The sequence below is a fragment of the Toxotes jaculatrix genome, chromosome 8 (genome assembly GCF_017976425.1).
Source record: "Toxotes jaculatrix isolate fToxJac2 chromosome 8, fToxJac2.pri, whole genome shotgun sequence".
NCBI lineage: Eukaryota > Metazoa > Chordata > Actinopteri > Toxotidae > Toxotes > Toxotes jaculatrix.
Window position 1 is genome coordinate 16,481,869 of NC_054401.1, and position 25,503 is coordinate 16,507,371.

The window sequence follows — 25,503 nt, forward strand, 5'->3', positions numbered from 1 at the left end:
TAAGTATGTTTATTGATTGATTGATTGATTGATTTACTTACATATCATTACATCATGTCCAGCACAGAGAGAGGGGACCTATGATATATGAATCAGGTCAGGATTTATATGACTTCATACCTTAATCTGCTGGTCCTCTAAATAACCATTGTTTCCTGGATATGACACGTTTTTTTGCTCCTCTTTTCTCTTCTTGTTTTATCTGTTTCTGCTTCTGCTTCTCCTTTTCCTTTCCTATTCTGTCTTCTCTGCTTCTTTGATGGCTTGGCATGACTCAGAATTTGGTTCTCTGGTGTCTTTCTCTCAAAACAAGGACACTGACACGTTCTAATGAATCTGACTCCTTGCACCGCGTCCTGCTTCCACTCAGCTGAGTTAAAGTCCTGAGCTAAAAAAAACATGTTTAATTTTTCTCAGTTTTATTTTCTTTGTGTGTGTTTTTTACCCCCATGTATGTTTTTTATCTCCACTAGAAGAAAGCCTTTGCTTCCTGGTTCATAACCAGCCACTCTACAATTACAGATAACAGACTACATGACTACAAGGTTGTTTCCATAAGCCTCAGTGAGTCATGATGCACACACACACACACCAGTGTAAAGAAAAAAAATAAAAAAAGCTACAAGTGGCTCAAGTCCTCAAGTTTGTGTCGGCTTTGAAGTCTAGACTTGGAGCTTGCGAGGCTGGAGAAGGAGAGATTAATTGGGCCGTTTAATCTACACAGTCCCTTGTTTGAACCCTTTCAGCTTTTTTGGCAGTGTCACAAAACCAAAGCCCTTTGGATACCTGCAGGGATTAAAGTTTCTGCCATGTGGCATATTTCAGTCATGTGGATTTCTGAGTGGGGAGACTGCATTAGATCAGTGAAAGGTAGAAGATAAAAAGCAGTTGGGTATTAAGTGGTACTCAGTAGTGCAGTAAAATGACTTTTTGAGTGCGTTTGTCATGGCAATAAACATATCCCCAAATGAAGGCAGTCATGTCACAAAAACCAGTCTGCAAACATTTATCACAGACCAGCAGCCTACATTTCCATCTTTATTCAACAGCTAATCCTTATATGGAATATGCAAATACAGTTAACTTTATTTTTCTATTTAATTGTGTTTTTTTTTTTTTGGCTACTTTAGAGGCAGTAGAACAAGCTGTAAAAACAATAACGACATATTATCACCTTGCAAAGTTGTTGTGGCAAACAGTTGCACATCCAGCAGACAGAAAGCAACATTAGCATTCATGTGGAGTTTATTTCTGGCCTGTGAAAAGTTTAAATGTTCCAAAATGGTCATCAGTGAGTCACTAACTTTGTCTGTTAGCTGTTTGGTGCTGGGCGGGTAGTATACAGAGCTGTTAGTTGAAAACAGCTGCCTGCTGCATCTGGAAACTACTCTAGTAAGTGCTATGAGAGCTGCAGGGCATAAAACCAAAACAGTAAGCTGAAAGATGCTAAAATGATCAGAGTGCTCCGCCACGTTACACATTACACTTAATCATTTGATCCATTGTTAAAACCAAATTATTGATTGGAGAAGCTTGAAGTTGAATGGAGATTAGTGCAATGGGCTACAGTGACATTAGTCATGTAAGCTTTTAAAAACGCGTTAGCTTAAGCATAAATATAAACAGCTCTTTTGTGTCACCTTGAACTGATAACAGATGACACATTTAACACATTTATTATCACATGTACATGTGATTCAAAGACAATTCATTTAAATTTGTCCCCTATAATAGTCTGACATGCAAGGAAAAGGTGAACTCATTTTCTCTGTTCTCAGTTTCCCAAGGTACTGGCCTCCTATCTTTTATACCCCATGCAGCTTCACGTACACACACACATCAGATGCACACCCACTTAACACACAGGGATCACAATTAATTGGTTATTCTACCTGTAATTAACTTGAACCTCACATCAATGTTGTGATCAACACAACTCATTACCTGTAAAAGAGAGAGAACTCAAAAGAGGGAGACTAATGGAAGCCTGAGGAGTGAGACTGAAATGCGTCAGAAAGAGAATGAAAGGAAACAGCACTTGTGTATTTTTAAAAGATATATTGATTAAGTCCCAATATGTAGCCAAAAATTTCTTTTTATTCCAGTGACCATACTGAGTAAGCTTTTTCCTTTTGTTTTTCATGAGACAGACAGACATGGAAAGCCCAACAGATATTAAAATTATTTGGTCCTGCTCAGTCTAAAACATTATGCAACTGCCCCACTTTTGCTCTGGTGTTTGCCTGTTTTCCTGTCTGAATCCATTCCATCACTTCACTCCCACTTCACTCCTCATGATGGTTCTGTCTTTCAGTCTTTTGCTCGTCTTTCCTCACTCTGCTCTCTCCCTCCCTCTGTCATTACAGCTTCCCCTTCTTTGAGATGCCCTCATTTTTCGGTCAGTTCCATCTGCCTTGCATTCACCTCTTTCTGTATACATCTCTCTAAGGTAATCACTTCTTGTCTTTATTGGTCTCCTTCTAGTCTTTCAGTGTCGTTTTCTCTCCTGATTTCTTTCTTTCTTGCGATCTTGGTGTCTGTGTGTAACTCCTCTGCCCTTTATCAGTCACTGTACTTTTTTTTTCCCTCCCACTTAGTTTGCTGTCTGATGTCGAATCACTTGCCTGCATTCAGATGGATAAATAAAAACATCGCTTATGAAAAGGCTAAATCTCAGTTCATTCCGCTAGGCATATACCATTAGCAACTTGTTTATCTCTCATTGAACTGAATGAATAGGGAAAGCCGGCAACAAAATGTTAGCCCTGCAGTTATTTGCATCTGCATTTGTTTATTCTTCATTTGCAAATGAATTTTTAATGAGCCATAGTATGATGAGGTTGTTTCATGATATTTAGAAATAATTTATTAACCATGATTTTAGCTGTTCTAATGCTGTTACATTGCTGTCTGTGCCAGTCTCACTATTGAAGGCTTTAGGCACTGAAATACACAAACAAATATTTACACATTCATTCATTTATTGCTTTTACCTAATTACTGAGACTGGCCTGCGGGAGCAGTCAGACAACACCAAGAGAATGGCTTTAAAAGTAAAGGGAGGTAGATTCCACTTGTCTTGTGTTTGCAGTTATTGTGGCTGGACACATGGACCGCTGACCTTTTTTACTCTGTAGGTGTCAGATGGTCACCCGGACATCACACTTCTTCTACCAGGGGATTGAGAAGTTTGAGTAAAGCAGATTTCAGAAACATAAGTTGAGGTCTGTCCTTGACACAACCCGTTCAGGGCCTGGCATTTATTTTTTTATTTTTTTATTTTTACCCCAGAGTAGACCAACTTCATGTTTCTACTAGACACTTTAGTAAGTGGTAGTGGTTAGTACATTGCTTTTATTTAATCTTTCTCATACAGACAGAACATGTTTGTAACATGAAATAATTGCAATTGCCTTTTTTTTTTAAACCTGTATAGCTTACTCCCACACTATTTTCTGCTTTTTTTTTTCTCTTTGTCAGACTGTGACCTTCATCTAGACCAGTTAGCTTAACTCCCAGTTCAGTTCTCTTTTACAATTAGGTGGACTAAAGACATCAGTGAACAGTTTGGCACAGCGAGAACCTGAATGCAGTTTCCCTTTTCTATTTATTGAATCAATTGCCTTGGAAACACCTGTTCAAGAGATACTTTTCATTTTTTGTCTAGGGAACCAACTGGAATGGCAGACGTTATGAAAGAACCTGCCTTTATTTTCCAAAAACGCCAGCGTGTACATCTAGAAAAAGAAGACACCCACATCCTCTGAGTATAGTTCGTCAGCTCTGTATGGTGTTTGTGTGTTTGTCCCCCTGTGGTATATATTTTGATAGCATCAGGGGGTCTCTTCACACCCCCTGCAGGAACCAGTTCTCACATAGTGGACCACCCGTGGCCACAGCCACGAGTCCCTGGTGTTGGGTGACATGAAAGGGCTACAGGCGGGGGGCTGGGGCTGATGCACACGCACATACTCACACAAACAGACACAGAGAAACACTTGCTCAGAGAAATGTTTTGCAAATGCTGGAAACTATTGAACATGTCCTCTAGTAAATATTCCTTCTAACTCTTTGAACTCAAACTCTCTCTCGCTCGCTCTCTGTGCCTCAGGTTGTACATGGCATTGCCCCTTGACAAACAAGATTTGTTTTGTGAAGTCTAAAAATAATGAGTCTCCATCACATACACAACTAGATAAACCTGCCATTTGAAATGCACATTTTTTATCTTCTGTGTCTGTTTAGGGAGAAGATAATTGAAAATAACTGTGGGAGACATGTTTTAGCTTAGCTAAATGATCCATTTTGAAAGGGTATGCGACTACACTGAAGTCCATTGCAGTTTTGTGTAGTCAAAGTCTCCCTCCTTCAAAAAACAATCCAGGAATTTTTGTATTTTAAAACCTGCAGTATTTGAGTTTTTTTTATTATCTGATCTTTATCCAGTATACAATTCAAATAATAAGTCTGTCCCTACACATTGTATGTATATTGTCTGCAGTGTTATCAGATGGCATGTTCATGCACAAAATGCAAATCAAGTAAGTGGGTGGCATCGTCAACCAAGCCAAGCAGGTGTAGCGTTACTACATGTGCTGCTCTGCAGCCTGGATTTATTTTTCTTTTGATGGAGAAGAGGCCTAAGATGAGGATGAAAGGCTTTTCATTTTCAGTTAGAAAGTCAAAATGCAGGACTTTTAAATATTCAACAATAACGTGAAATTAAACACAGTTATTAGTGTGTATATATTTTTTATTGTTTGCTGATCCACAGTACATAAATAACTCTTTTTTGTTTTCTCTTTTCCACTTCCTGTGTCTGTAAACATTCTGAGAACATAGTTTACTGTGAATTTCAGTGAGCAGTGTCCAGTTCAGCAGGAAAAACAGCTTCGGTTTTTGATGCTAAGTCTCATTATAGGTGAATGAAGTTTTTCTTGACAAAGGTTAATCAGTTTAAGAAGTTGTTAGTTTCCATACTTCAAGTTTCAGTTGAGCGGACGTCTCAGCTCAGCGTTTTTTAAATTTTGATGCAAGGTAACATAGGAAGTTTGCAGTTCAAGTGCATAGCTGAACCATCTACAGGAACCATGTGATGCCAGCATGGAGAAAAGAAAGGTTCAATATTGAGTGACTCAGTCACTAAGAAATAAACACTCAATAAATTAGACTGATGTGTCATTTTGTCCACAGTTCATTTACTTTTGTCTTTATCACTTTATCAGCAGGAGGAAAAAGAAAGTTTTGGAACAAAAATGTAAAAGAAGACAAGTGTATGTCTGTTAAATGAATGACACACAGACTCTCACACACACACATGAACATGCACACACTTATTTTGTCATGTTTACTGTGATCAGTGTTTTAAATTATTTGGTCAAATAGATTAAACACTATATACACACAGCAGATAACAAGCACTGTAGTTAAAAGGAGAGGAAATCATATCCATCTGTAAGAAAGAAAAGATTGTCTTGTTTTGTGGCATGGCATGAAAACGCGCACACACACACACACACACTTAGCTTCTACTGTTGGATACATGTCTGAACATGTTTGGTACATGTTAGGACATCGGCCTGCATCCCTCTGTCTGCCTCTTTCTATCTGCCTCTTGCTGTAGTGTGGCATGTAGCTTCAGTGAGTCCTGCACTGTGGCATTGTGTTTTTCGTTTAATCAAATATTGGGTCAGTAACAATTATGGATGCACAACTGTTTTTCTTTTTTCTTTAAGGGAAATTTTCTTCACCAGGGAGATGCAACTTTATACTTTTTTGCAGTTTGCTTTTCTTGTATCTTTTAGGTCACATGGCCTGAAGTGGCCATGAAGGATGTCTGTAAAGATGGTGGCGAGTTCACTTTTAGGGATTTAAGAGTGACAAACATTGTACTTAATATGACTGTGGTTACTTTTGCAGCTGAGACAAATCAACCAGTTTATACATTTATTATAAAGCCTGAAAACTTTCTCTCTTACACTTCAGTGTGTAAGTGGCGTTGCTGTGTGGTGTTGCAGGGGATTTAGAAGAGTTGAAAAGAGGAAGAGGAAGATAGTGAGAGGGAAGATGGACAGTCTAGGATGAGTAGCCCTGCGTATGGCTTATCTGTTCCTCAGCTTGTTAACTTAGAAAACAAACCACAGTCATTAGTCCAAAGCTTTAATACAGAAAACATCCCATATGTTTACTTCAAAATACTAATATTTACATAATAAGATAATATTCACAGATCCACTGACTAAATTAGCACACACATACACACACACAATTTCCAAATACAGTAAACGCATAATATAGAGTTGCTAACTTAATTAACACACACAGACACATGCAGGGTGTGTTTAAAGTTAGTCTAGGTTTGCTACAGTAACTAATTCCACACACACACACACACACACACACACACACACACACACACACACACACACACACACACACACACACACACACACACACACACACACACACACACACACACACACAGAGGCTAAGTGAATTAACAAACACAAACATGATGCCTGCTGGTGGGTTATGAATATATTAGCATAAATACTGACCAGACGTATTATTATTTATCAAATTAGTGCCTGCACTAGCAAACAGGCAAGCGTGTGCACACGTACATACACATAAAGCATGTAAAGAAATTAGGTCAACAGCCTTGAATTAGTAAGAGTTAAACCTTATTATGTCTGATTAATAACACAGCTGTAGTACTGTATGTGTGTGTGTGTGTGCGACTCTTGTGTGTCTATTAGAATATTTGGGATCATGCATTTGTGTGTGTGTGCGTGTGTGTGCACGTGTGCACGAGTGTCCACTGCCTTGGCTTCTTTGACAGCTGATATTAACCATTACCATCTCAATTACTTTTTCATAGGAACTCATTTCCATATGTAATGTCAGTGTTGAGATGTGTAGAGCTTCCCGTGTGTGTCTGTGCATCTGTGCGTGCGTGTGCGTGTGCATGCGCCTTATGCCCTTAGTGCCTTGCAGTTCTTGAGGTCTCTGAAGCATACAGAAATGGGATCTGCCCCCTATAGCTTCCTTTGACACACTCACCCCTCTCTCCCCCTTCACGCTCTCTGTGTCTCAGCCTTCCCGTCCGCTAATCCAAGCACCCCATCAGCCATTCATCCTCCCCTCGGCTTCAGCTCATGTGCTTTTAATGACGTACAGTACAAGTTCATTATCTTGCTAGACCGACGTTGGGTCAAATCTACAGACGGCATGGATAATCCCTGTTTGATAGATAACTCCTGCTTCATACAATGATATAATTCACAGTAACACGCTGAAAGATTTTCTTTTTTTCAAACATTTCAATTGCCACTGAAAAGATCTCATTAATCAGTAGATCAATGACAAGTTTGATATGATCTGTGAAGATTCTCAGTCATCCAGGTCATGGTCATGGTCATGGACATGAATCCGGGTCATGGTCATGAATTGAGGACAACTAAACTTGGTTGTAGATCTTGGAAGATTTTTCATCACTCATCATCCAAGAGGCTTCTTCGCTTCTTCAGTACAGAGCCATTTCAACTCTTCATGGATAAGTTTATAAATTTTAAGTCATTTATCAAAGAAAAATGCCAAATATTTTCAGATGACAGTCCTTCAAATGTCACAATTTGCTTGATATTCTCTCTCAACTCGGGGACAGTTGTCTTTGGATCACATTAACATACAGTTTATCAATTGGACCTACGGGATCGAATTTGACCTATTATGACAGCTGCATCTTTTACTTCACCCTCCTGTTTAATTGCATTCGTTGCTTGCTAAATGACACTAATGAGAACATTTCTTAATGAGAGCTGATAACAAGGCCTGTTGATTACTGACAAAATCACTAATAACATTAGTCTCACTCCCGAAAAAAAAAAAAAATCCTTCACTGTGAAGAGTTCTAGTACAGTCTCTTGCATTTATCTCCTGTTTGTTAGTCCTCGTCTATCCTGTTTCTTTAGTTTTTCATCAGTTTTTTTTACACGCTCATACATTCAATCTAGATAACCTTCAGGTGGTGAACCAGTGTCATGTTTCTCGTTGTCTCAAGTCATTTATCCACCCATCCAGTTTTTATAGACCACCACCGTCCTGTTCAGGATGGCAGGGGCTGGAGCGTATCCTAGCATGTACTTGGTAGGCTGCCAGTCTATCACGGGGCTAACACATCAAGGGCACATGCTAATAGTGAAGCAACATTCCTAACTGCTGGGCCTTATTGCCTTAGCAAATGCTCTTCACTCTTATAAAACCATGGTAATGGTTGTTTAACTTTTACGTACTTGTTCCCACAAATATGTGGTAAAATGCTAAGGAGCAGAATCCTGACAAGGCAAACAGGTCTGTGTGGACCTGCCATTGTCAGAGTCTGTGGTATTGTTAGTTTCTCTATCAGCCCCTCTGTATTTGCTGCTTTCTCTGTCAACCTCTTAAACATTTTTGTTTTTATTTATACATTTACCTGTATCTGTACTGCACATACGTGTTTCTTCCTGTAGTGATCAATGGAAATGGGGAATTGGTTCACATTTAAAAGTGGGTAAAAAATTGTCTAACTCCTACACCATTTTTATTCCCTCACATTGAAGACAGTGATTTAATGCCAGGAGGCACACTCTCTGAATTTCTTGGGTTATGTTGGCGTCATGGCAGGAAAGGAAAATATGTTTGAACCAGTTTACAGAGGGCTAAATTAAATATTTCCCCGGCTCGTACAAGTGGGATCTGTAACTATGCGTTAGCCAGACAGGCAATCTTTCCTGATGTTCCTTTCCCATGAAAAGGAATTATTAAATTAAAATGGATGTTTTGCAAACACATTATACGCATCTTCATTTCATGTATCTTCATCTTTCATAAGGTTAGTCAGACTCAGGCTGCAGAAAGCATTTTCAGAGCATTGGTAATTTATTTTCAACTTCTTATCTTTTTTTAAGTTTTGTTCTTATGTTGTTTGAGTCTTTGTGCTTTGGTAATTATGCTGTAATATGTGTTATTTTGCTTCAGGAAAGAAAAATAAATTAACACTTTGAAACCTGCTGTTTCCAGTGGAACAGTTTATCACCAACATCAATAAACAATCAATTGCCACCCCCTCCTCCATCTTTCATGCCCATTAGTTGTCTGTAACTCCTCTGAGCTCACAGCTAAGGACAGTTAAAGGGCCATTTTTGGTCCTTACAGAGTCCCTTTTCTTGTGTATGCAGGAGTCCATCTGCTTTGGAAGCTTCACAAGATGCTTCCTCCTTACACAGACATTACACACGCACACATGCACATGCATGCATACACACACACACAGAGACAAGAAAAGATGAAAGAGGGGATGTAACTTCTCTTATCATCATGGTATTGTCTTATCTTCTCTCTCAATTACTCCTTATACATTCATGTACACACCAGCCCCACAAACACACACATATATATATACATATACACATACACATATACATACACATATGGTACTTGGAGCCACTCTGCCAATTACTTTTGATATCTTCATACAATATGTCTGACCCATATATGCCATGGCATGTTTTTCGTATGTACCATATACATTACACGTGCGTGTTCTTACAGACGCACACACACATACAAGCTTTGATGTATCCAGACACTCTATCTCATGCACAGGCGTGCACAGAGGGTCATGCCTGTAGTTCAGAAACTATGTGAAAGTAGGTTAAAGCTGACATGTTGTTGTGTAGAGGATTGTGTAGGCTGTTCGTTAAAGCTATTCATACGCATGTACATCCACATGTGCGCAAGCACACATTCGCATGCATGTGCAACACGTACACATTGATGTGCATGCACACATGCATGTATTTAGTGTAAACATGCCTAAGAGAGAATATTTGCATATGCAAGTGTGTGTGTGTTGGGCTAATCCGTGATGATGATGCTACCTGCCAAGACGCCCATGCACCACATCAACAGTTGTTGCTCTAAATTAAGCTGCTTAATTACTGCAATTAAACTCTGTGTGTGGTGTTTGTGCGTGAGTTATAGTGTGTCAGTGTGTGAGAATGTGTGTGGCAGGGATTGAAGCAAGGCTTGTGTCTATGTGTGTGTGTATATGTATTGATATGTAGCTGTGTGTGAAAATGTTGATTTCCCTCATGCCTGTGAATCAAAGATTAGCAAAGTTTAAGAATTCCAGTGAGTGTTGTTGAATACAAACCCAAAGAAAAAATGGTAAGAATCTCTGAAGAATTTCTTCATATTAGACAAGCTGTCATTACTCTTTCATGGCAGCTAATGTCAGTCTTATGTTACGCAGGGGTGGATGCTATTCACAGAATGAAAAGTACACCGATATGAAGTGTGTCGAAGTTAAACTCCTGTGGTTAAACTGTGTTTGACAGAGGTAGAAAATAAGAAGTACCAGATGAATTAAATGAAGTGAACTCACGTGTTAACTTTTTTCTTTGTGAACAGGAATTAAGAAGAGTGTAAATACATGAAAACATTATATTATTATATTAATTTTTTTCATGTATTTTACATAAAAAATTTACAGGATAAAGCAGATTCAGTCAGTGGTCATGTGATTAGTTAAATCATTCATTTCGATGTTAATAAAATGAGTACAGTTAACTTTATTTAACATGTTAATATTTCCCAGACTCAGTACACACAGTCCTTCACTTTTGTCTCTCTCCCTCCAAACTGATCATTTCATTTCTCATGTTGCTGTTGTTGACATCTGCCCCAGAATTTTGTGCTGTCTGGTGGTGGGTGGGGAAGTTTACCATGGAGGCAGACAGCCAGAGGGGATTGGCTGATGGGGGAGGACGGGGGAGGGACTAATGTGATTAAAGGTCAGACAGGCCTTCCAGTCAGTGGTACTGTGAAATGTGTTGCATGGTTATAGATGAGGTCAGTGTGTGTATGTGTGTGCGTGTGCGTGTGCGTGGTGAAGAAATGACTCCTTTCTTTAAAAGGCTTTGGTTTCAATTAACATGCTATTAATAAAGCACAGTTCAGAGTGTATGTGTTGCAGGGCAGAATACCTATCCCTTCCAGATCTTACTTTGTTGACTGATGCATATTCATGTTGACCAAATGAATTCATAATTCCAAGCGTCAGCTAATGAATGCATGGGTCTGTGTCTCAGTTGTGCATATTAGAAGAACGTGTTAATGTGTATGATTTTTCATGTAGTAGTTTAGTGCTGAACGCTGACTTGCAGTAGGCAGTGCAAGTCATCCAGCGGTTAATATTCATTTCTGTGCCATTAGATTTTGAGATAAATTTTAACTGCTTTATTTTACAGTGGCCTGATTTTCTCATTTACTGAGACTGCAGTTTTTATGTGTTATTCCAAGATACAAATATTGTATTGTATTATATACAGAATTGCTCATAAAATGTCCTCATACTTAAAAACAAATCTATCATGTTAACTTTTTAATGTTCTGTTTTTCTAAATTAGCCGTATGCTGAAGAGAATGATAAGATTAAAATGTAGACTTTGAATAGACACATTATTAATGAATCCTCTTCTCATAACACATGAATGTGCATGTGTACTTATTAATATAGGATTATATTAATATATGGTAGTCTCTCTTCCTCCCTCCCTTTCTCTCTCTCTCTCTCGCTCTCTCTCTCGCTCTCTCTCTCTCTCCCTCCATGTGAATTCCTGGACACGCACAAACTGAATGTACGTTAGCGGGAACATATCGATCCATGTACTGTCCATGTCAACACTCATCTCTCTCTGTGGGGCAGGGTGGATGTGTGTTTGTGCATATTTATATTCTGCTTAATTATCAGTCTCCATGGGAACTAACAATAGAAGAGAGTTTAGAGCGGTCAAACCAAGGGCATAGAGTTCCCAAACTTGTGATCTATTCATAGACAGGCACTTGTGATTTGTGCCATTTTCTCCTCTTAGTTCACTTGGCCTCCTGCTGTTCACTTGAATCAGCAGCTGCAAAATTTTAAAAATGTGTGCTAGCTAGCAAAATGATATCTAGGACTCATGTGGAGGCATGTACCTCTTGTGAAAATCATTGATTCCAGTATACCATCTGTTTTAAACTGTTTTTGTTCCACTGTAAACTATTTTTCACTAGCAGAATATGAGATGTGTAGTTTTTGATGCGTTTTAGGTCATCAGATATATTTATTAGCAGTACATGAACAAAAACACTAAGGATTAAAAGCAAATGCAGTACAAAGTATTTCATAAGATCTGTAAAGTCATTGAGTTAAAGAGCGAATATACTCTCAGGGATCTAAGCTGTAATTGCTGTACATCAGGTCATACGCATCCTGATTGGTTGCTTGGGTGGCAATGTTTAATAGATTACAGATTATATGCATATAAACATGATCCTATTATGCTGCATTAAATCCTTATTTTCCATGACACAAAGCAACACATAGCTAAGCGTGTTGTATACATTAAGCTGCCATGATGCATGAGGGGGCGTGTGAGTGTGTGCTTATAGTTTAAGGTACATCAGCCCTTGGAGCCTACGACCAATCATACGACTGGATAGTCAGTAGTCTCAGATATTTGGACCCCACTGTAAATCCAGGCTACATGTTGGCTGTCACATTTAAAGTGACCAAATACTGAAGTATTACAGAAATTCAAAAGAGTTTAAGGCATTTGTTGAAGTATAAAATGCCAACAAAAACATGTTGACTGGTTCCCGCTTTCTCTCTTTCGCACTCTCTCTTTCTCCATGTACGTACTGTAACACGCTTAGCATGTGTTGAGTTGTGTTATGGAAAGTAGGTTTTTAATGCAGTTTAATAGGATCATCTTTATGTGCATCTAATCTATAATCTTTTAAACATTATAGCCCGTGGCAGCCAATCAAAATGTATATCATGCCAAAGAGATTAAGATAAGTAGGAATTCTGAACCCATATGTGTAGGGTAGGGATAGTAACTTGTTATATGTCAGGTCATGTGCTCAATCCGCATACAGCACCAACTTGGACACAAACATACAGTACAGTGTAGTATAGTGGTGTGGTAAACATGGGCTTATGCATATACATAATAGTGTATTTAATTTAAAAACATCAGGGAACTTCTGCCCCTGTGTATGAAAAAAAAAAAAAAAATTGTTGGGGAAGCCTCTTCTCACTCCTCTCAATAAGCACTCGAGGGGCAGAGCTTTGGTCACACGCACGGTCTCCGAACATGCAGTCGCCAAAACAAACACATTAGACATGGCCGAGAGAGCAACATGATCAAATGTGGCCACGTTTCAGTGTGTTGGTAACGATAATGCTTGTTGTCGCAAGTGGGATAAAAATTTGCTTGTAAAGGAGACAATGATAGTAATTTGGTTGAGGACGTGTTAAGCAAACAGTTCATAAAAATGCACAGCGTTCAACACATGCCCCACAGTTGTCTCATGTTTCTCATCTACTGCTGGTGGCATCATGCCGTTTTATAGCCACTAACACAGTGCCTGCTAGGCTAACAACATAATATGCTAGGCTAATAACATTACTGTTGCTGTTGAGAACGATTTTTTTTTTAATTATTTTTTATGAGGAACAGTAAAGCAGTGTTGAAATGACACAGACCCACGAATAAAGTGAAATGTGGATCTATTGAAGGAATCGGAGCCAGCATTTACAAACTAACAGAAACAAGCGTGACACGAAAATGTGTGGTCATGTTGTGCCGCTTGTGTGTCTCATTTATGATTGAAGACCCCTTTATCGTTTCAGCAGTGGCTTTTACTAAAGCTCCCAATCACCTGAATCAATTGGTTCTGTCACACTTCTTCAAAGCAACCACTTCAAAGCTCTCGTGTCTTTTCTCCTCCCACTCTTCCCATCCTTTTATCCAAGGGCAGAGCGGGGACACAGGGCCATTTGTAAACAGTATAATGTTGTATAGAGGTCTGTTACACTAAATACTTGTGTGGTTGTATGTACTGCAGCTAAGAGGCAGAATTAGCCTGAAAACAGTATTGCATCGGTGACGATGAATGAATGAAAGCTAATTTTTTTGCCAAAACTGCATATTCACATTGTATTGTATTGAACACTGAATTGCATCTCAAAAGTCAAACTTTTTTTTTTTCAAGTTTACATTTGATAGGGTTTGATTTTAGACTTCTGTATGACAGAATTCAGGACTTCATATAGACTTTTTACTTTTTACTTTATTCATATGTCAATCCCAAATCAGTCTAAAATGAAGCGGTTGTCAAAACCGTCATAAATTCATCCCAGGCAGGAGATACTGCATTCTCACCCCCTACTTGAATTCTAGGTTGGTGATTTGTGGTTGTTTCGTAATTCATTTATTTTGGATCTTTTGTTTACTTTTTTTTTTACTCTTTCACTTATTGATCAGTGAAATTTAAAAGCAAAAAACAAAAAAAACATTAGGATCACAGAGTGGAAACACTGGCAGAGCAAAACATACCTTAAAGCAGACCCTGACTTAAATTCATCATGCAGACAGGACACCACACTTACAACTGCCCTCACTTCATGTTAGAGGGTTTTCACAAACGCACACACATACACTCATCAGACAAGTATTTGGCAGAGAGTTGGAGTGATGATTGTTTAATATGTGTATGGCGTTTGTCAGGCACGCTGATGGTGTTATTCTTCCACAAAGGCAAAAGCAGCTTAGACATACACACAGCTGTTTCCTTTTTTGCATGCTCTCTCTCTCTCTACCTGTCTGTGATCCCACCCTTGAGGGCTCCAACACCAAACAAGGCAGGACCCACTCCTATTTTTATTTGCCATCTTTAAAATCTTCCTCCCCAGTCGTTTTGTTCAGACATCCCTGTGCTGGCTTTGCCCTGCTGTGTCAGAGTTAAGTGAATGTTAATAGCTTTTTGGAAAGTTGCTGTGCTCCCCACCCCGTTCTGACATCAAACTACATCACAAAGTGACGTGAAAAAGGAAAGGGGTGAGGGGTTAGTAATATAACACACACAGGTCAAAGCAGAGTGGAAACTTGTCTGTCCTGATTTTATTTCGAGAGATACAGCTTTCATTTTTTTGCTTAATAACACTAACTACGATCCTTATTATTGTTCATAATGTTCTGATATGTTGACATTCTCCTTTAGTTCTCTCCTTTTGCATCAGGGCCAGGAGTCAACTGCTCACTAAACCACCTTGAATTAAAGCCTTTCACAGTCTAAAAGTAAAATGTTGTTTCACTATTTGGCTCATTCTGTTGAACATTTAAAGACAGTATTAAAAGTAAAACCAATTTCTTGTACATCATAAGACTTGGAAGTTTCGCTCTGCAGCAGACTCCTGTGCTGATGAGGTTGTTTTTTTTGTAGTAATCCTGACAGGCCTGAAACATGGACACATCAGACAGAGATCTGCGCCCCCTACGACCCCTCTCCCCACTGTGCACATACCAAAACCAGAGGAAGCAGCTGTTCAGTTTGTATCAGAGCAGATAGACAAGAGAGAACAAGCTAACATTTCCTGATGAAACAGCCACCCTCTCTGTGTCTTTGGCCAACAATAATACCATTGGCACATCTAATACAAAAGGGACTCTGGAGCAAGCCAAAGGGGCAAATTACTGGGCAGGTTATTGAGTTTATCGGGAGATCTATGTATGACTGCGGCCTTGAGTAAACACCTGAGACTCTTCCAAAATATTGCCCTGTTCAAAACATAATTAACACAGGAATCATAAGAGCTATTTGGTAGCAGACAATACACAAGGTTACTATCTTGGCAGCATTATGTGAGTAGAATCACAGGAATGTTGTTTTGGAAGGAACCAATTTAGCTCCTAGGCCAATTTAATGCAGGTCTGGCCTGATATTAAGAGATCACTTGGCCAATATTATTGTGAGACAAAACTGTGACGTGGAAAATTATGCTGCTGGTGTGATGGGTGTAGGAACATATCCACTCCTGGGATGCAGATGATGCACGCACAAGATAAACCTTGGCAGAAGGATTGGTGTAATTGAACCTGAGCAAGCTGACATTATCTGCCCTGGGAATGTGCTGTCACCACCTCCCTTCAGGCTACAAAAACTGAAAAATGTGTCACATATTACGGGGGAAAAATACAGCAGCAAATCAGACACGGCAGTAATGTCATAACAGAAACACTCATTCATTACCAATCAATGGTTGCTGATAATAACACGTCTCTACACAGAGCTCGACCTCCAGGTCCTCCAGTTAAAGGCTCCAGTGATCAACAGTGGATGGGTAGGGGTCTGTGAAGGGAGACGTTGCTAAAGCAGCGCCTCTGTCAGAATCATTGTCTTGAATAAAGCCGTAATCTAATTCAGCAGGTTAGCTATCTGCCAAATTACTTTGAATGACTTCCTGTCTTTTGAACTGTAACTTCCTTCATCAGCATCCTCAAGCCATATGTTATGTGGCAAAATCCCTTCTGTTTTTGTTTGAAAATTTCAAAACAGTGCTTTGGAAAAGAGCTACTGCAAACACAGTTTTTGTCTTGAAGTTTGTTGCGGACATCACAGTTTTTCCAAACTGATTTTCAGATGCTTTGGGAATACACAGAGGCTGACCATTTTTCCTTTTGCAACTTTTCCGAATGCCTTCTTTGGAAAATAGTGAAACGTAGCTTAGATAATAATACTGTTGACTAGCTACACCTGGCTTCTCCCCTGTCAACCCTCACCCTGGTTTTGCCGTAGCCTAATGCTATATATGTATGTGTGTATATATATATATATATATATATATATATATATATATATAAAGAGAGAGAGAGAGAGAGAGAGAGAGAGAGAGAGAGAGTGAGTGAGTGGGGGACTTTAATAAACTAGGTATTGAGTATTGGACCATGGTTAAATGAATACTGCCTACTGAAGCTAATGAACATCATACCCTGAGTGCATCCTTGTATACTGTTTGTTCGCCTTTAGATTTGATCACATATGATTGATGGTGTTTTTAGACGTGGCTGGCTCCAGAAATCATTAGTGCATCTTAATGTCAATGATGATGAGCTTTGGAAACTCTTTCACTCTGGACAATTATACTGTCATCATCTTTAATCTGTCCGGCCGATACATTCCTTTATGCACACAGCAGTCTCTCCGTCTCCCTCCCTCTCTCTCACACACACACACACACACACACACACACACACACACACACACACACACACACACACACACACACACACACACACACACACACACACACACACACACACAAACTGTCCAATTAGCCAAACACCATCTTTACTCTCTGAATGACCACATGCATCTTTCTGTCTGTCTCTGCACAGCTAATGATAATGATGGTTGTGTGGTTTTGTGTGTGTTTGTGTGTGTGTGTGTGTACATGAGCTTGTGCTCCTGCAAGTGCAAATGTATTTTTGTGTGCCTGCTTGATATGATATGTCTTAACCCATAGCTTAAGCAGACACTCAACCATTTCCAGACCTACAGCCAAATGACAGTTAGATCATTAAGCTCTAGCAGTGAGCGTTGCTCTAATTTAGCATGAAGGCAGTAGATCGTCCCCTCTTGCTGTATATGACCTTCACGTTCCTGGAATGCATCTTTATAAGGCTGGTGTTTTTAATACATGTCAGTGACTGTTATAAGCTGGGCTCTACCAAAACCACGGAGCATTTAGGCAGTGAAAATAAGAGACTGCTAAAGGTGATAAAATAACAATATTTGAGAGAAGATGGTGGGTGGTGACTTTGTAGCTTGAGTTTGGCAGTGGGACAAAAACTGCTGTCGTGATAAATTATTCCCGTATTGATAAATTTATGATATCTAATTTGATCAATAGATGAAACCTGACAAAATCCGTGTTTAGTATGATTTAAGTATGTTTATTTTGAGTGGAAAAAAGCTATTTAACAATAATAATAAAACATTACAAGACGAGAGACCTTGTGTAAGTGTGAAACCACGAAACAGTGTAAACATCGAAAGCTAGAATAACCCTGTTAATATGACCATCAGCAACGGTGTGACTCTCCCCCAGATGTCAGTCTACAGGCTTTGCATTTATTGTCTGTATTAGATAGGTTAGTTTGAATCCAATTAATGGTATATAAGTGTGAGATTCCCTGAAGTGTAACATTAGCTATAGTCACAGGAACGAATGTCCTCTTGAGTATTGAAGGGTGTATATAATAGTTACACTGAACATACAGTAAGATGTCTGTGCACAGTTATGTGTGGATGCCCCTTTTTCTAAGTTCATGATTAGGATATATGTCATTCAAAAATAGTTTTAAACATTATAATAGAATAATTTTCGATTACGATCTGGAACCTTGATGGAGAGAGTGTGTGTGACTATAACTGGGGCCTGAGTTGTGATGTTCTTATCTACTCTCCTGGTGTTTTTATCCAGGTGGTGGTGATTTATTGTGAAGCCGTGCTTGCATTTGGGGCTATTGCCAACTACCCAGTTAAACTTCCTCCAAACAAACTGCTTTTGCTGCCACTACATGCATCTGTGTCCATTTGGAGCAGTCACACTTAAGCATGCATGCCTTGTCGCCCATGGGCGATATATATGTTGGAAATCTTAACGTGAAAATCAGTAGCAACACTGTTATGTCAGATCGATTCACAGAAGAGATGTGTAATAACACAAACATGCTACAAATGATCCATCTCTGCAATGTTGGAACCAAAATAATATAAATGAGTTACCAAGCTTTGTTTTGTGTATGTGTGTATGACTCTTTCCAGAGGGAGTATGTGAGATCTGGTTGACCAGTGAAGACACAGGAGCTTATGGTAGAGACATAGGGACAGACCTGCCCACTTTGCTTTGGAGACTGGTGGAGGAGATTCCTGAAGGAGCCATGCTGAGGTTGGGTATGACCAACCCACCGTATATCCTGGAACACCTAGAGGTATGCACAGTATATGGCCACACACAGACACACTCACACACACACAAAAACACACATGTGCCACTGATTTCACTCAGAAGTACCATCAAAGATAATAACACATCAGTGGTTAATAAAACTAAAATACTTATCCATAGTTTTTCCTCTTGGCTGTTTTGTTTTTTGTCCCTATAGTCTCTTGTGCTATCCCTTTCTGTGAACAAATAAAATTGCTTTGCCTAGATTTAATAAACTAAATGCCTTTCTGTTTTGCTTACCAAGCAGTTAAGCTGCAGCGCTCATACTCCATTCATTAGTGCAGTTCATTCTCTTCTTTCCCTAATGAGTCAATTAAGGACCATTGTGTCCTCTTTAGCAACCTCATTTTATCAGTCATTATTGTCTTCCCTAATGGAACAATGGACATTGTTATCCCTTCTCTCTCTCTCTCTCTCTCTCTCTCTCTCTCTCTCTCTCTCTCTTTTTGATTGCTAACTCTCTCTTTCTCTGTCTCTCTCTCTGTTTTTACATGTCTGCCTCTGTCTGTCAGACATGCATATTCTATCATTTAAATCTGTCTTTTTTGCCATCCTTTCTCTGTCAATCTATCTTGATTTTTTTAAACTCTTTGTTTCTGGAAGTGTTAGAGTAACAACACAGTATCACGTTATCACAGTTTCCCACCACCCATTGACAATAGACATATCTGGACCCTGCTGTCAGACAATAAATCAACTTGGGGAGAGGAGAGGAAAGGAAGGCCAAATGGAAAACGGGTGTGTTGGATGCAGAGGAGATATCTGTTGAGAAATGTCCTTTTATTTGTGGTGGATGTGGATAAATAAAGTAGGGTAGGAGGTCTAAGAAACTTTAACATGTTTCAGTTTTGTTTTCAGTCTGATCAATCGAATTCAATTGGAAGTCAAAATCAATAAAATCCTGACAGCATGATGCAACTACTACCAGGAAAGGGGGTTTTCTCCATGCATCCACACCATTTCTGTCACTGTGGAATTGGTGTATTTATTAGTGGTCGTGTGTCTGATAAAGTGAGTTCAGTGTTACACCTATTGGCATGCCAGCATCTAAAGTGATGGGATTTTCCAGGAAGTCAAAGATTTTAATATACCTACAGGTTATAGCAGGGACATAAAACTTTCTTTGATCTAAATAGAAAAGCAATACTTTCATATCATTAAACACTAAAATGTTAAGTTGTTGAAGGCTAAGAAAAAAAACAACCATTGTTTCATTCCACAATAAACAAAATAGGAATTACTGTAGTATGAGTGCATCTACATGGAAGTGAAGTTCAAGGCAATAAAAATGCGCCGGTGGGGTACACGTCTGACCTCACTAAACTCCTGTTTTACAATCTCTCTGCACTGAATTAACCTCTTTTTTCACATACTAGAGATTTAGAGTAATATTCTAACTCTAAAGCTTATGTTGCCACTCTCCAGAGTGTATGTGAAGAATAGAGTCATATGAATGAGACCAATGTAAGTTTAGCATATGCAGAAATGACCTGCATCAAATGTAGCAGTTTTTACTTTGGTGAGTTACAAAAGTTCAACAACTGTAAACTCATGGCATAACGCGAAAAGCCCAAAACTTGATCATCACCACGTACCTCAGCAGAAACGCTGTACTTTACTTTTATACATTTGAGCTGGCAACCTAAGAAGACACATGAAGGAAGAAAGGAACACTACAAGAAAACTAAAACTGGATGGACAGATTTTAGGTTAAAGTGGACACAAGTCATGGATTATTCTGATTTTGCTGAACGTTTCTGGTTTATTTGCCATTCACTTTAAACATATATTACTATAGACTTGCTTGCATTCCTTGTCTCAGTCTTATCCCTGAGGAAATTCCTTTGGCAGTACAGAGGAGAGAAAGGGAGGACATGGAGGCCTGAAATAGGGTAATGATAACCTAGAAAAGTGAAGCAAAACTTTTTTAGTAAAAAAAAAAAAAAAAAAGCCAGTGAAGTTCACAACAGATATACTTTTAAATCAAACAATCAAGGAAGATAGGAGATCATAGATGAATGAAATGAGGGCAGAAATGAGGAAAAAAATGGGGATGAAGGCCCGGGGATAGAGATGAGGGGTAAAAAGGAGTGAGGAAAGTGCTGTGGGAAGCAGCATTGGAGGTTGTAATTAACCAGGGGTTAATGGAGGTGGCTAATTGTCCCCCACATGTATAGGTAGGCTTTCTGCTTGGCTACATTACAATTAAAAAACCACCCTCCTAATGATAGGGAATAACAATTAACTGATAATTAGAAATATACTAGGACGACACACTGGCTTGGTCTGTGTGTGTGTCTGTGTTAAGAATCATTTCATATGCTACTGGCCCTTTTATTGTTAACGTCCATGCATTGAATTGAATTATATCTTTTTTTGCTTTAATTCCTCAGTCAATTAACCTACATAAGGAAAAGATAAGAGTGCTCTTCTTTAACTTATCATTGTCTCTTGTTGCTCCCGTCCCCCATTTACCCTTTCTGCTCGTCCCTGCATACCCCTCTTCACATCTTCCTTCTCCTCCTCCACACTTTCCCTTTTCTTTCTCGTGCCCAACGGAGAAATTTCCCTGAAAAAATATTTTGGCTTAGCTGCTCTCCCTCTGATGCTTATTTCTGTCTCCCTTTCTCTTTCTGTAATTCTTCGTATTCTTCTCGCCACTGTTTTAATTAATCCCCCACCTTTAAACTTTTGTTTTTCGCCCCCTAATAACTCTTCCTCCACTTGTTCTTCTGTCTCTTTTCTCCACCTCTTCTCATGATGGTGGTAATCACCGTAATAAGAACGCTGCGATGGTGATGAAGGCCAAGTCTCCGAAGTAGATTTATCCTTCATCTTAAGTAAAGGCCAAATTATATCCCGCTGTCTTTTCTTTTGAAGAACACCAGCACTTATATAACAGCATCATACCGAGAGGCTGTGATTGAAGCTGAAAAGGCCAAGTAACCTCTCCACTTCCCCCTAAAAGATCACCCTCTCTCACACATACTCGCTCAGATCCGAGCTTTTGCTCTGTCTCCCTCTGTCACACGAGAACACACAATGTCTTCCTACGTGCAGCCTGTTTTTCCTGACAGACGCAGACAACTTCATAGCACCATTTGCTGATTGGAGCAGTTAAAGGCCCAGTCGTCTCTCATGGGCCACTTGTCTCTGACATTTTGGTTGATTGCGTCGTTCCTTCAGTGGTTCCTTTAGTTGCATGTAAAAATGTCTCGAACAATATTACTTCTTTGTTCCTCACTTTGCTGACATTTTTGAGCTCGGCATTTTTTTTTTATCTGTCTATGCATCAGTGTGTCTGTTTATAGATCTGCCTGTTAATAAATTACGAAGTGGCCGTCAAAAGTGCAACAGTAGGTCATATGATTGTATAAAGTGTGTGTGTGTGCACGCAGATACCTGTGCATGTGCTTGTGTGAGCCTTTGTGTGTGATTAAATCTAGCATGCTAGCAGACTTGGGAAATGAGGTGTGAAAGTAGCCTCCTTGTACGTAGTCAGTCAGTCAGGCGAGAGATGAATAAAATGGCATCCTCCTTGGAGCTCATCTCAGTTTTACCCGAGATACATCAGATATGTCATTCACACTCTCCACAGTTAGCTCTGTGAAACAGTGGTGTGATGACTGTAACGTAGCAAACAAGGAGTGATTTCACTTTACAACATGCTCCGAAACAAAACTCTACATCTGTCTTTTGTTTACGATGGTTTTCATTCAGCTACAAAGGACGTATTTAAGGATATTTAAATGTCATATTTCAAAAACATAAATCGTGAATTAGTGTTTTGCATCTCCTGTGACTAAATGGATGCCCTAACAATGCATCCATTAAAAGAAAAACTGATGATAAAGAGAAAAAAGCAAATCAGTGTGATTGTTCTAAAGTGTCAGATGTTGTTGGGCATGTGGTTGTTAAAAGCCTTTTGGCTGTGTGACATGAGACTGGACAGAATTTAGTTATTATTCAGTTAGTACCTTTCTCTATTTGTTATTAATATTTTTTTGTTTATTTTTTCCTTTAGCTATTTACTTTCCATAGACAGTGGAAACTGTTCTCAGTTTCCTGCGCCCCCCCCCCCCTCCCCGCGCACATGAATACACACACTCAGAAACATACCCACACAGATCTCTCACCTTCACACTCAGTTGTGCACACAAGCCCAGCTGTATGGGCGCACACTTAGACACACCCTCTCAGACCATTTTCATTTTAATGAAGCCTTTGGGAGCCTCTCCACATTAGAGGCCTAATGTAGCATTGTGTGAGGGACCCGACAGCAAATGAATGCTCACAGTGAAGCTATTCTGATGCGCCTCTAAATTATGACTCCTGACTTAATGCGGTGAATTATGTTTTCTCAGTTATTGGGATGAAATACGAGTTTTGAAAGGTGGCTGTTTAAATGCTAGCTGCTCATTTGAAACTGGGAATTCACACAGTGATCTCTGGTTGTGGTTTTTGTTGTGGCGTCGTTTTGTGCTTTTTGTTTTTTTCAGCACTAATGGCAGTGAGTAAACTGAATTTTTTGTTGCAAGAAAGCATATTTATTCATATAGTGGTTTTATCCATTTCGGCTTTGGTAATTCACACATTGTGAATTTTGTTGTGGTGTATTTTTGGTTGGCTTGTCTCACTCAGTCACAATAATGAGGAAACAATATGGAAAATGCCAAAAAATTCTCATTGGTGTGATTTTTTTCCCAGCTCACAATAGTCAGGTGATACACAAACAACACACAACACACTGTGGCTTTCAACTGCTGTACATACACTTAGACTCCTTTTTACTGTGCAGAACATCTGCGCTGTGTGAGGTGCTGCAGGTCCAGTATAGCCTTCAGGGAAATTCAGGTGCGTCCTGAAGTGTTTGAAATGTTTAACACCATAGGGAGCTCAGTTTCTCTTTCTCCTGCTGAATACAGTTCCCACCGACTGTGTGTTTGTGTATGGCTGTGCACACACACACACACACACAGGGACCTGACTTATTATCCTGGGAACAGCTTGTAGAATCGTTTTCTGTGCAGACTCCCCTGGGTGAACCCTGGTAATACTCTGTTATGTGTGGGCTTGTGTATATGTCTGTGAGTCTGTGTGGGTGCAGTTGGGTGCTACTTATTCTGTGTATACTTCAGTAATTTCACTTGAACCCTCTCTACCTGTGTGCTGGCACTCTGGGGAATCCAGCTGGGTTTTTGTATGTTGTTTCGTTGCAGTCACCAATGATTCTTTATTCCACACTATATATAAATATGATCATATATGTGCCATGTACTAATATTGACAGTGCACTACTGTAACAGTTAGTTTAAGGTTTTATTCTTCTTCCAGCTAATAGAAATTGATGTGTGACATGCACTGATGTGAAGCTGCAACAAAACATGTATCCCCCCATCAATTATTGCTTTAGCTTTTTTTCTTTTGCTGTGAGTAGCATCATCAACGTTGTTATTGCACTCTTAGACAATAGTTTCCATCAACACCACACTGTTGAGCGATATGTTTGCCATTTCACTCGAAACACACTTAGAATACGTACAAAAAAAAAAACAAAGTATTGTCTGCAGCTGTTTATTTATTTATTAATTTATTTTTTAAGTGCTGTCAAGCTATATAGACATACTACTATGCTTGTTTTTTTTTCTTGTCCCAGATTCTGAACCACATTCGTTATATCCTCCACCCATGCTATCAGATTGTTTGCAGTAATACAATAAATACTTACATTAAGGCATGTTTTCTGCTTTGAAAACAAAAAGGGAGGTGGGAGGGGCTGATGAGCAGGTAGGACATGAAACATAGCAGCGAGAGAAACTCTCGTACAGAAGATTCCAGAGGAATTTACAGCACCGAGCTCACAGAACACAGTTTTTGTCTTTGTGAAGAAAAGTGGGGTAGTGTGAAAGTGCGAAAGGGTGTCGTCCTTCACTGAGACTGTTTGGAGCCAAACCACCTTTTATCTGCTTTCTCTCTCTCTTTTTTTTCCATATATTTTCTTCTTCTTCTTCAGTCCTATCTGATTTTAGGGCGGTAGATATCAGATTCTTTGAGCTAAGCCAGTTATGTGCCTGGTTCATGTGTGTATCTGAGCTGATCAACCAAAGATGAAAGGATTGTGTGTCTGTTTGTGTAAATGAGAGACATAGACCCGGTGGGGGGAAGGAGAAAGTGGCAGCGTGAGTGAGAAACAATATTACACTGCTTTAAACACTGTCAAGGCTGATAAACAACAAAACAAAAAAGAAGAAAAAAAAAATAAATGAATAAAAACCAAAACACTTAAATCAGTTCTTGATTGGTTGTTTTTGCTTTGAGCCGGAGAGTTCATCCACACAGGAGTGAAGGCAATAAAGCAGCGCTTTAATTTTTACCACCGGGCACCGCTGAGCGATATCTTCCCCATCACAGCATCATTTTCACTTCAGACTCACTAAACTGTCTGTCATCAGCAGTCAAACATCGCAAAGGCCTCAACTCCTCGGGGATCGGTAACAAGAGAGATTCATATCAGTGTGCTTTTTAATCACTGGAGGATGGGAAGCACTGTGTCAGACAGACGCACACACATGATAAATGGCCTGTGTGAATGAAAAGTCCTCCCCTTACAGATTAATCCCCAG

At 39.4% G+C, this 25,503-nt stretch overlaps 1 protein-coding gene across 2 annotated transcripts in view; it reads left to right on the forward strand.

The window, feature by feature from the left end:
• Positions 1–25,503, forward strand: part of cdkal1 (CDK5 regulatory subunit associated protein 1-like 1) — a 221,321-nt gene that overhangs the window by 102,204 nt on the left and 93,614 nt on the right. For both annotated transcript variants that reach the window (XM_041045092.1, XM_041045093.1), the window contains exon 9: positions 18,697–18,863. In XM_041045092.1, coding sequence (XP_040901026.1) covers positions 18,697–18,863 — 167 coding nt within the window. The remainder of the gene's footprint in view (positions 1–18,696; positions 18,864–25,503) is intronic.